Source organism: Procambarus clarkii, chromosome 12 (genome assembly GCF_040958095.1).
Source record: "Procambarus clarkii isolate CNS0578487 chromosome 12, FALCON_Pclarkii_2.0, whole genome shotgun sequence".
In the NCBI taxonomy this organism is placed as follows: Eukaryota; Metazoa; Arthropoda; class Malacostraca; order Decapoda; family Cambaridae; genus Procambarus; species Procambarus clarkii.
The window spans coordinates 14,733,319-14,745,104 of record NC_091161.1 but is presented as its reverse complement, the minus strand read 5'-3'; the positions used below and the strand labels follow the sequence as shown (position 1 = coordinate 14,745,104).

Below are 11,786 nucleotides of genomic sequence, written 5' to 3'. Positions count from 1 at the left end.
GAGGTACAGACAACCTTCCCCTCACCAAGGTCACATGTGAGGTACAGACACCCTCCTCACCAAGGTCACATGTGAGGTACAGACACCCTCCTCACCAAGGTCACATGTGAGGTACAGACAACCCCCCCTCACCAAGATCACATGTGAGGTACAGACACCCCCCTCACCAAGGTCACATTTGAGGTACAGATGGATCCCTCACCAAGGTCACATGTGAGGTACAGACAACCTTCCCCTCACCAAGGTCACATGTGAGGTACAGACACCCTCCTCACCAAGGTCACATGTGAGGTACAGACAACCCCCCCCCCTCACCAAGATCACATGTGAGGTACAGACACCCCCCTCACCAAGGTCACATTTGAGGTACAGATGGATCCCTCACCAAGGTCACATTTGAGGTACAGATGGATTCCTCACCAAGGTCACATTTGAGGTACAGATGGATCCCTCACCAAGGTCACATGTGAGGTACAGATGCATTCCTCAGCAAGGTCACATGTGAGGCAGGAACTGTGGATGCCTCATCCAACCTTTTTGTAAGTTCGTGGTGTACACACAATGTAGAGACAACGGGACCGTAGACGCCATTAAAGAGCTAAATGACTGCCTTTGCTGTGTATTTTACATAACCGTACAGTAATAACAACTTACTGTTATTACTGTATATAGTCAATAACACAGTTAAAAATAATGTTTATGCTGTTCTTTTTAGAAGGCGAACTGGTCAATGCTCATGGAGCAAAGGCAATTAAACTGTCACAATTTATTGCTGTATTTTCTCAGGAGTCTACTTGATCAACTGACATAAGATACAGCGAGGAAAATAAAAGAGGCTTCTCTACATCACGTGGTACATCACCTTATTGTTGTTTTAAACCGATACACCGAACTTCCAGTCACTTTACATTTCTAAAGTATCCTCTCCTAACATTTTTTCACAGCCAATTTTTACAAACTTAAAAGACTTTTAGCACTTTTTAATGTAATGCACCACTGGTAAAACACTTTTGTATCTGTTAACTTAAAAAATATTTTCTCATGTCATATAAATACTTCATGTCAATACTTCACATAAAAAGAAAAATATAACCAAATTCGAGAATGTGTGCAGAGTAGATGTATCAGCCGAAAGAACCAATAAACATTTTTTTGTTATTTTTGCATTCTTTAATTAATAGCACAGAACTTTCACTGTGTTTACCGCACTCCAGGAGGTGGAATGAGATGAGAATCTTTGAAGTATGGATGCAGCAGAGCGTGTTTAGCCGTCACTCGTTCTCGTGGGTAATACGTCAGCATACTCTGCAAGGGGAAAAGATACACCATTTCTGGGTTACTGCTAAACACAATTATTAAAATTGTCACAGAAATCTGAAATATTTTGCACTTAGCTTTAAAGAGTTGTTACATTCTTGTACAGCCACTAGTACGCGTAGCGTTTCGGGCAGGTCCTTAATCCTATGGTCCCTGGAATACGATCCCCTGCCGCGAAGAATCGTTTTTTCATCCAAGTACACATTTTACTGTTGCGTTAAACAGAGGCTACAGTTAAGGAATTGCGCCCAGTAAATCCTCCCCGGCCAGGATACGAACCCATGACATAGCGCTCGCGGAACGCCAGGCGAGTGTCTTACCACTACACCACGGAGACTGTGTTATAGTCATATAGGTTATATTATACAACTGAAGGTCGAGATTATGTCATACAATAGGAATTTATACTCTAAGCTGCATCACTTATGAACCCATCCCTGCCCTTGTGTGGCAGTGCACAATAGAAAGTTGTTGTCACATATTCACACATTAAAACATTGATTGTAACCGTGATATATATGTGCTTCAGGCTACAGTTTAGACCTATTGTCTTATGTATGACCCTCTGTCCTGCGTGACAGTGAATACTAGCATTAACCTCAATTTAATAAGACTATCAAAATTCTCAGATTAGGCAAAATTGTAATTAATTTTGTCAATAAAGATGTTAATAATAAATAAATACAATAGGAAAAGACAACTGGTTACCACTGGCTGCATATTTAGAATCATGAAAGGAGCTACAGTCACTGAGAGCTGGGGTCAGATTCACGAAGCAGTTAAGAAAGCACTTACGAACGTGTACATCTTTACTCAATCTTTGACAGCTTTGGTTATATTTATTAAACAGTTTACAAGAATGAAAACCTCCCAGTCAACTTTTGTTATTGTTATAAACAGCCTCCTGGTGCTTCAGAGCTCATTAACTGTTTAATAGTTGTAAACAAAGCCGCCAAAGATTGTGAAAATAGTACAGGTTCGTAAGCGCTTGTGTAACTGCTTCATTAATCTGGCCCCTTTATTACTGGCAGGCATTTTGGGTCCAATTGAAGTTTGATTGCTGTCATATGAGCTGTGTGTTTGAAGTGACTGAGCTGGGGAAGCCCCAGAATCTGATGACGTAGAATGCTAAGGCAAATATATATAATGTTATGGCATGGTAAGCTTATATTAGTTCTACTTCCAATTTGTTTATATTAGTTCTAATTTTAATTGTCTCATCATTCTAAATTGTTATGTCAAGTACGAATCTAAAAAGACCACGAGTAGGGAAACTGGCCCTACGCCACATATGACTTACTGGGACCAGAGACATTAAGCAAACACCCGGCTGTCAAGAGCCTGCTAGGCTTCCAAAACCCCAAAGCCTGAATATCAGGCCACAACATGCTGGAGACAACAGCAGCCAACGCTGCATATTTATGAACATCGTGGGCCTGAGGGGTAGACTGCAGGCTGGCTAACTTTGATGACATTGCAGACAACCTGAGAAATACAAGTCTTTGTACTTCTTATTGTGTCTGGTTCCCTGAAGATTTCATTTTGTACAAACACGCTTTGTAATTTTTCTTTTAATTTTTCACAAATTTTCTTTTCATATCATTATGAATATGAGTTATATTATGTGTTTATAACTTGGCAGCTTATGGTAATTCACACACAATGAGGAAACTGCAGATAGCTATTGGAGCAGTGTACGAGCTAAGGATACATGTACTATGATGAAAAGGGGCCTCGTAGCCTGGTGGAGAGCGCGCAGGACTCGTAATTCTGTGGCGCGGGTTCGATTCCCGCACGAGGCAGAAACAAATGGGCAAAGTTTCTTTCACCCTGAATGCCCCTGTTGCCTAGCAGTAAATAGGTACCTGGGAGTTAGTCAGCTGTCACGGGCAGCTGGTTACCACTGGGATGGTAACCAATCCTGGGGGTGGAGGCCTGGTCGAGGACCGGGCCGCGGGGACACTAAAGCCCCGAAATCATCTCAAGATAACCTCAAGATGAAATTTATACATTAAAAAGCACAATGCAACATCACGTATTGTACTATATTTTCAAATTTATAAACACATATTAGTTGCTGTTTTGCGCTTCACAAAAGATGGCAAACAAGACTGGGACAGTGCGTTTGGGTTAGGTATGCAGCTATGTTCATTTACATTTGAGATACTTTATCACATAACATTACTCACGTTTCCCCTCTGGATGATGGTTAAAAATATTCCAAATAGGCCAACAACGGGAAAAAGTTTAATTATAAGTGCTTTCCTTTTACCATCAAACATTACTTACTAAATATATAAATTATTACCGAAATAAAAATGCAATAAATTTTACAGGCAATATTGAAAAATAAGGTAAAAAATTTGTTATGAAATAAAGTACGACTACAAACTCACCAGAAGCAACTGTCGTCCACTGTCATCGAGACACGGGACTAACTGTGCTAGGGAGTTACTGGCATCCACTTCCCAGCGAGGAAATGTACTTTTGTAATCTGGTAGCTGAGTTACGCCAGGCCAATCCTGTTCTCCTGGTGTGCCCAAAGTTCGGAATATACGAAACAGCTGGTCAATCTCGGAATCACCAGGGAATAGAGCTTTTCTTGTCAGCTGTTGTATAATAAAATATGTAGCAATTAGAAGTAACCAATATTGATTAAAACATAGAGGAGTAATTAAGAAAGGTATCACTAATCTAACAATGTACAGTACAGAACACTACACATGACCAGACCACACACTAGAATGTGAAGGGACGACGACAATCGACTTGAGAATGGTCCAGGACGGACCGAAACGTCGTCGTCCCTTCACATTCTAGTGTGGTCTGGTCATTATACTTTAGCCACGTTATTGTGACTCATCGCCTGCGAACATTACACATGTCTATGCACAGTATAAAATAAATAATTTTGCAGTTAAATGTGGTCCGTGGGGAAACTTTTATCAAAAATAAGATTGCAGCTCACCACTATAATACACAAATATGGCTTATAACGCCACAGCTATTGAATACCCTTCCACCAAATACGAGACATATTGCCAGAAGAAAAGTAGACGCATTCAAGAAACTTGTCAAGACAACCTCCTGCAAGAAGAGCTGGGCCATGTGGGTTATAAGAGACATGTGGTGGCCTGTGGGCCATTGCATGCAACAGCCAGTAGATAAAGTTATCATAAAACAAGCCTGGCCCCAGGCCGGGCTTAGGGAGAACTCTCAGAATTGACTCCCGGTATACTTCAGTTGTATCTGAATAATAAAACAAGTTATTTATTTATATCAACATTCTGCCACTTTAAAAGTGGCAGAATATTTTAGATATGAATGAACAGAAGGTTTGTGATGTAAAAAGAGTACTAAAACTTAGAAATGGCTTTTCATTAACCAATCATGTAAATAATGCATCGCTATGGATCTTGACCCGTGGATGACAACACTCACCATTTCAGCAAATATGGCACCAAGACTCCACATATCAACAGCAGTGCAATAGTTCTTTGCCCCAAGAAGAATTTCTGGAGCTCTGTACCACAAGGTCACCACTTCGTGTGTATAGGCTCGTACTGGTAAGCAAAATGCTCTGGCTAAGCCAAAATCTGCAAGTTTTATTGATCCTGAAATGCATACAAATATACAGTATAAGAAAAAATATAATTCAAGATTGACCGACAAGAATTTTGGAGGTATTAGTTCATGAGCCATGTTCCCTATGAAAATTAAGATTTTAGAGGATGGTGTGTGAGAAATAAATAAGATGAGGTGAAATTTCATCAAAACTGATTCTCCTGGTAGATATCCATCATATGATAGGGTGAAATAAAATTTCACTCGGTTAAACTCGCCCACAAAGCATCGGAAAAAATAGGCTACGAATGGTAATTCTGTCAGTGTTGCTTGGATTAAATTTTACATTATTTTTTCATAGACTTAACATTAGGAGTAATAGTCAGTGCCATGGGAAATTCATTGGGGTATGTAATTCAATTAATTGTAATTCATTAACACAAGACAGAACAGGAGGGGATATTAATAGGGTATTAAAAGTATCAACACAAGACAGAACAGAAACAATGGGTATCGAATAGAAGTGTTTGTAGAAAGCCTATTGGTCCATATTTCTTGATGCTTCTATATTGGAGCGGAGTCTTGAGGTGGGTAGAATATAGTTGTGCAATAATTGGCTGTTGATTGCTGGTGTTGACTTCTTGATGTGTAGTGCCTCGCAAACGTCAAGCCGCCTGCTATCGCTGTATCTATCGATGACGTTTGCAAGGCACTACACATCAAGAAGTCAACACCAGCAATCAACAGCCAATTATTGCACAACTATATTCTACCCACCTCAAGACTCCGCTCCAATATAGAAGCATCAAGAAATATGGACCAATAGGCTTTCTACAAACACTTCTATTCGATACCCATTGTTTCTGTTCTGTCTTGTGTTGATACTTTTAATACCCTATTAATATCCCCTCCTGTTCTGTCTTGTGTTAATGCCACATCACCCTTCCCACCTCACTCAAATGTAGATATAAAATCAGAGATACGTTCTAATCAGTTGTGTATTTGTGAAGTCTTTGAAAATGTAATAAGTTTTACGAAACGCGCCCGTGTCGCGTCAGACTAGAAATAAAAATGAATTTTGGAGAAGTGATTTTTGATTTACCTCCAACAGTGAAGCGTAATGTACGAAAGATTGAGAAAATTCGTGTTAGAATTATTAATCTTACTTTTTCGGTCATATTTAATAATATATGTCTACAGGAAAGACTGCTACCAAAATATACTAATATATATATATATATATATTTCTAATTTGCATTCTTTCATTAAGAGTGAATTTTCTGCAAGCTCCAACATATTAATAATGTGTGAAGGCCTAAGTTTGGTCAATACTTGTACAGAAAACAATACTTACCTCGGTAAGTGTTTAGTGAGAACCACTTTCCTTGGTGTTTCTTTTATTATAAGTTGACAGACATGGAAAAATAATCACCAGTGAATTTCAATTGAAAGTGCATCATATTCAAGTTTCAATCTTATGGCAGGTTGCTATAGATTTCAATATACACATTACAAGAAAGCAGTGCCCCATGAGAACATTGAGGTAATATGGTGATAATATCTGTAGGTCCACGGATGAGAGTTTTATCCCACTACAATATCTTATCATAGATACATCACGATAGTGTGGTTTACGTGATATTCATGCCCATGCCACCCCTCGGGTGGCTTAATCATCTTCAATCAATCTGTATTGTGATTTCATTGAACAGTACCATATACATCTCCAGAAAAGGAATAGTATGGATATCTTGAGGTTATCTTGAGATGATTTCGGGGCTTTTTTTTAGTGTCCCCGCGGCCCGGTCCTCGACCAGGCCTCCACCCCCCAGGAAGCAGCCCATGACAGCTGACTAACACCCAGGTACCTATTTTACTGCTAGGTAACAGGGGCATAGGGTGAAAGAAACTCTGCCCATTGTTTCTCGCCGGCGCCTGGGATCGAACCCAGGATCATAAGACCAGCGTGCTGTCCGCTCGGCCGACCGGCTCCTCATTAAAATATCCCCTGGCATATGAAAGGTGACTTCCCAAGGTGCCTTTTTGTATCACTAAGGGATTATTTAATACACTAATTGCATACTTTGTGTGAATTTAGAAAAACTTTCACCTTTAGCATCAATGAGAAGATTCTGTGGTTTGAGGTCGCGGTGAAGGATGCGACGAGTGTGACAGAAGGCGATGCCTCTCAGGAGTTGCTGCATGTAGCTGCGTACCAGGTCTGGCTGCAGGCCGCCACAACACTCGTCAAACAACTTCTTCAGGTCCTGTCGTTAAATTAACTACTTTCAACATTTTGAAACCTCATTAAAAGTACAAGAAATGTTCCATTAAAATATTGTCCAATTTTGTATTTAACTTCAGCCAAATCATGACAAAAGTTATAGAAATTTAATATCACATTTCTCTAAAGCATTATTAAAACTAAACTTTGAACTGTAAATATAAGTCTAACCTATAATAAGATATCTAAGAACAGTGCAATCCGTCAAAAAGAACTTGAGGTGTACCAGGAAGATTCACGTCTGGTCATCACATTATGGTACTGTATTTACAATGGGAAACAAGCTGTTTTGATAGTAACTAGTCGTATCCTCAGACTGCCATATATCAAGGATACGAACAGATTCATGTGAAATATAATGAGTTAAAAGTTGGAGTAATGAAGAAATGTTTAGTAACATGAGGGTGGTGGGAGAGGTGGTTTGATGGGAGGAGGGGAGTGATGGGAGGGGGAGTGGATGGCGGAGTGGGGAATGGTTAACTTGGTGTTTTCGGGGCTTAGCGTCCCCACGGCCCGGTCGTCGACCAGGCCTCCATGGTGGGAGGAGGAAAATGGAGGGAAGGGACATGGTGGGAGAGGAGAGTGGAGGGTGAGATAGCAACGAAAATGATGCTGATGATAGCAATGCTGATGACAGTTATCAAAAATTCATTACTTGGCTCAGGAACATAAGAATTAATGAAAACTACAAAAAGCCAATCGGTCCATGTGAGACAACTCTTATTTATATCCACCCCAAAACTCATTCATATCAATGTATGTTAAACCTATGCTTGAAACAATCAAGTGATTACATTTCCCCATTAATCTGTTCCACAAGACAACAACTGCTTCCAAAACCTATGTTTAACCCAGGTCTTTCTGAAATCTAAACTTTTCCAATTTAAATTCATCGCACACGATGATTCACAATAACGTGGCTGAAGATATGATGACCAAACCACACACCAGAAGATGAGAAGACAACGACGTTTCAGTCCGTCCTGGACCATTATCAAGTCCATTGTTTTGTGTTCTATTTTGAGTGAATATTTACATCATATTGTTATCCTATTTACTGTATTAAACCCTTTTATCCACTTGTACACTTCAATTATATCACAACTTGGTGCCTTTCTAGAGAATACAAAATAAACTTTCATAATCTTTCTAAAAAGGTTTTCTAATTACCAAGATTAGCATTATCATCCTTCTCTGAATGCATTTAAGTGAATTTATATCCAATTTATATTATGGTGACTAAAATTGAACTTCAAAGTCTAAATGAGGCCTAACATAAGCAAGATATTGCTAAAGAATAACAGAAACCGTTTTACGGCTAATGCTTTTAGAAATAAATTCCAGTACTGTATACTATTTCATTCATTCTAAACATATATGCACTGATTTTTTGGTTTTAAATTCCTATCAATCATTCCTATTGGTCATCAGGGAACAGACCTATATAAACAAGTACAGGCTCCATGCCATCGTGATGAAGCCACAGTTGCCACATGGTAACTGACCATCTCGCAGCACTAACTTTAGAATGAGTTGGTGATACATAGTCAACCAGGTATCAACCAGTCCACTTCCTGATAAACAGGCAAAAACGAGACCATACAGAGCCAAATCCCTACAATCAGAAGACAAGCAACCCACATAGTCCAGCACGGGAAGAAAAAGACTGAAGCAAGTCTTCCCACGATTCACATGATGAACCATGGGGTTCATTTGTCAGACTGCCATGGATGCACGCACTGTGTCCAAGGCATATACAAAGATGACAAAGTTGAGGCTGCTGCACAGCTGTTCGAGCAACCAGTCACCCAAGGCCGACTAACCAACACCAACTGACGGCAGCGTTGCATCAGTAAGCCTGATGCCCCACTTCAAACCCTAACCTATCCTTGAACGGTGAGTCACAATAACGTGGCTGAAGTATGTTGACCAGACCACACACTAGAAGTTGAAGGGACGACGACGTTTCGGTCCGTCCTGGACCAACTATCCTTGAACCTTGGATGTATAGTGATGTGTGCCAATAAGCATCCTGGAGGTTGACTACCTCTTTGAAATATACAATACAATAACGAAAAATAAAACCAGAAAAATATATATACATGTAAGTGCCTGCTTCGAGTGAGATGAACCCGAGCCTAGGACAAAGTAGTTATCCAAAACAAGGGCCAGGGAATGAACCGGTTTAGCCATGACAGATTGAGGATTAACTGGAGATCTAGTAAATCCCTTTTTGGGACCAGAAAAATGTAGAGAAATCCACCAGACTAAAGTAATTTCAACCATGCCCAAAGCTACCCGAGATGACCCAACGGAGATATGGAGAGGAAGCCTGCCGGGACAGCCCCAAACCTTGAAAGGAGGCGGGACCGATTAAATCCACCAAAAGCCAACAGGAACAACCCAAAGGGCCCAGAAATCACAGGACCGGCAATCAGCAAACCAGGCTAGATCATCTCCACCACCCCATTAACAGGGACAACTGCAAAAGGGCTGGCACAAATCTCAAGACACCACCTTGCGAGCAGAGCAATGAAGTTTCTGACCAATCGCAGAAAATGCAGCCAAGGGAAGCATTTGCGACTTGGCTGCTGGTTCCACCAATGGCTTACCTTGACCAACACCAGGCACAGCCCCTGCCCATCTAGACTGCCTTGAAGACTGTGAATGAATACACCTAAAACACACAAGGTTCTGAATAAGCTGACAAGAATTACCAGCAGTGGACAAAAACTAAGCAACAGCATCCTCCTTACCTACCTTGAAGTTACCTTGCGATGATTTCGAGGCTAACGTCCCCACAACCGTCCCCGACCAGGCCTCCTGGTTGCTAGATTGGTCAACCAGGCTGTTGGACATGGCTGCTCGCAGTCACAGAGAACCACAGCAGCAGTGTGGAGGGAGTGTGTATCGTGGTACTGTACATAACAGCAGCAATATTAACAATGAGAGCAATAGTGAGAAAGAATGCGTAAATGAAGAAATTAGGACAAAAAAATGGGGATGGCTCCAATAGAGGTGGCCAAGACAAGCACAAATATAAACTAGAAAAAATTTAAATTGAGAATATTTGCAATACCATGCACAGGGAATATGCAAATATGGGCCCAGAGGTGAAAAAATGCACTTTTATGCATCCTCGAAAATGCAGGAACATGTTGGGGGAGGTGTACATGTCAGTTTGGAACAGAGTGCAGATACTTCCACCCTAAACTATGCCCATTTTTAATTAATGAAAAAAAAATTATAATCTTCAGTGCCTGGAATTTCATGTGAGGTACACAGCATTATAAACGGGAAAACCAATATGATATTACTGACATTTTTCAGAGGCAGGCAGAAACAGAGTAGAACATATAAGAGAGGAACAGATTCGATAGAATCACTGCAGGAGTACAGGCGGAGGATGGAGAAATCCACAAGACAGGAATACAAGTCATCAGCAAGCACCCAGGGGAGAAGAGGGGGGGGAAGGGATGTTATTGTGGAGTTCAGTTTTTGCACCAGTAATGTTTGTCTACATAAATGATCTGCCAGAAGGAATACAGAATTATATGAACATGCTTGCTGATGATGCTAAGCTGCCAGGGAAGATAAGAAACTTAGTCAATTGTGATGGCCAAACCACACAACATGACATGAAGAGACGATGACATTTTGATTCAGGACAGACTGAAATGTCGTCGTCACTTCATCTTCTGGTGTGGTTTGGTCATATCTTCAGCCCAATTATTGTAACTTGTTGTCTGCCCTTCAAAATGACCTAGACAAAATAAGGGCATGGAGCTTCATGTGGCAAGTGAAATTCAATATAAATAAATGCCATGTTATGGAATATGAAATGGGAGAAAATAGGCCACATAAAACCTACAAATTATGTGGAAAGGAATTAAAAGAACTATAACAAAGAAAGAGATCTAGGAGTAGTTCTGTATAGTATACTGTCACCAGAACACTATAAAGGACACAGAGTAGGGAGTATATGTTCCAAATTCACTCTCCCACTACAGAATGGCTTTTAAATACATGAATGCTTAAATACTGAAAAACTGTTCATGACTTTTGTGAGACCAAAATTGGAATATGCAGCAGTTGTATGGAGCCCATATCTTACTGCAAAAGGTGCAAAGGCATGCTACAAAATGGCTTCCGGAACTGAAATACAAGTACACCTGTATCACGATGAAAGGCTAGAGCCTTTAAATAAATGTATGCCAATGCTAGAAGACAGAAGTGGCGGCAATATGACCATTATATAAAAATAGAAATAGAGGTAATCTTGAAGGAATACTTCAAGAATAAGAGGACATAGATTCAAGCTATGGAATCAAAGGTGCCCAAAATAATTTGAAACTTTTCTTTTGCAAACAGTGTGGTAGGTGAATGAAAAAAGTTAAGTGAAAAGGTGGTGGAGGCCAAAAGCATCGGTAGTTTTAAAGCGTCATTTGAGAAAGAGTACTGGGAAGACGAGACACCACAAGCGTAGCTCTCATCCTGTAACTACACTTAGGTAATAATTACATTTTCTCTTTCCAATTGGACTAAAAATTGAACAATGCAAAAATATTTGTTCAAAATTAAATCATTTAAATTTTATTTAGAATGAATTAAAATCTAAAAT

The 11,786-nt window shown here is 40.1% G+C and overlaps 1 protein-coding gene across 1 annotated transcript in view; it reads right to left on the bottom strand.

Moving 5' to 3' along the window:
* Positions 1 to 751: 751 nt before the first annotated feature.
* Positions 752 to 11,786, bottom strand: part of LOC123772863 (cyclin-dependent kinase 2) — a 42,965-nt gene continuing 31,930 nt past the window's right edge. Inside the window, exons 3-6 of the mRNA XM_045766221.2 lie at positions 6,992 to 7,148; positions 4,759 to 4,931; positions 3,714 to 3,926; positions 752 to 1,305 (exon numbers count right to left, since the gene is read on the bottom strand). Of these exons, the coding sequence (XP_045622177.1) occupies positions 1,201 to 1,305; positions 3,714 to 3,926; positions 4,759 to 4,931; positions 6,992 to 7,148 (648 nt within the window). The 3' untranslated portion in view covers positions 752 to 1,200. The remainder of the gene's footprint in view (positions 1,306 to 3,713; positions 3,927 to 4,758; positions 4,932 to 6,991; positions 7,149 to 11,786) is intronic.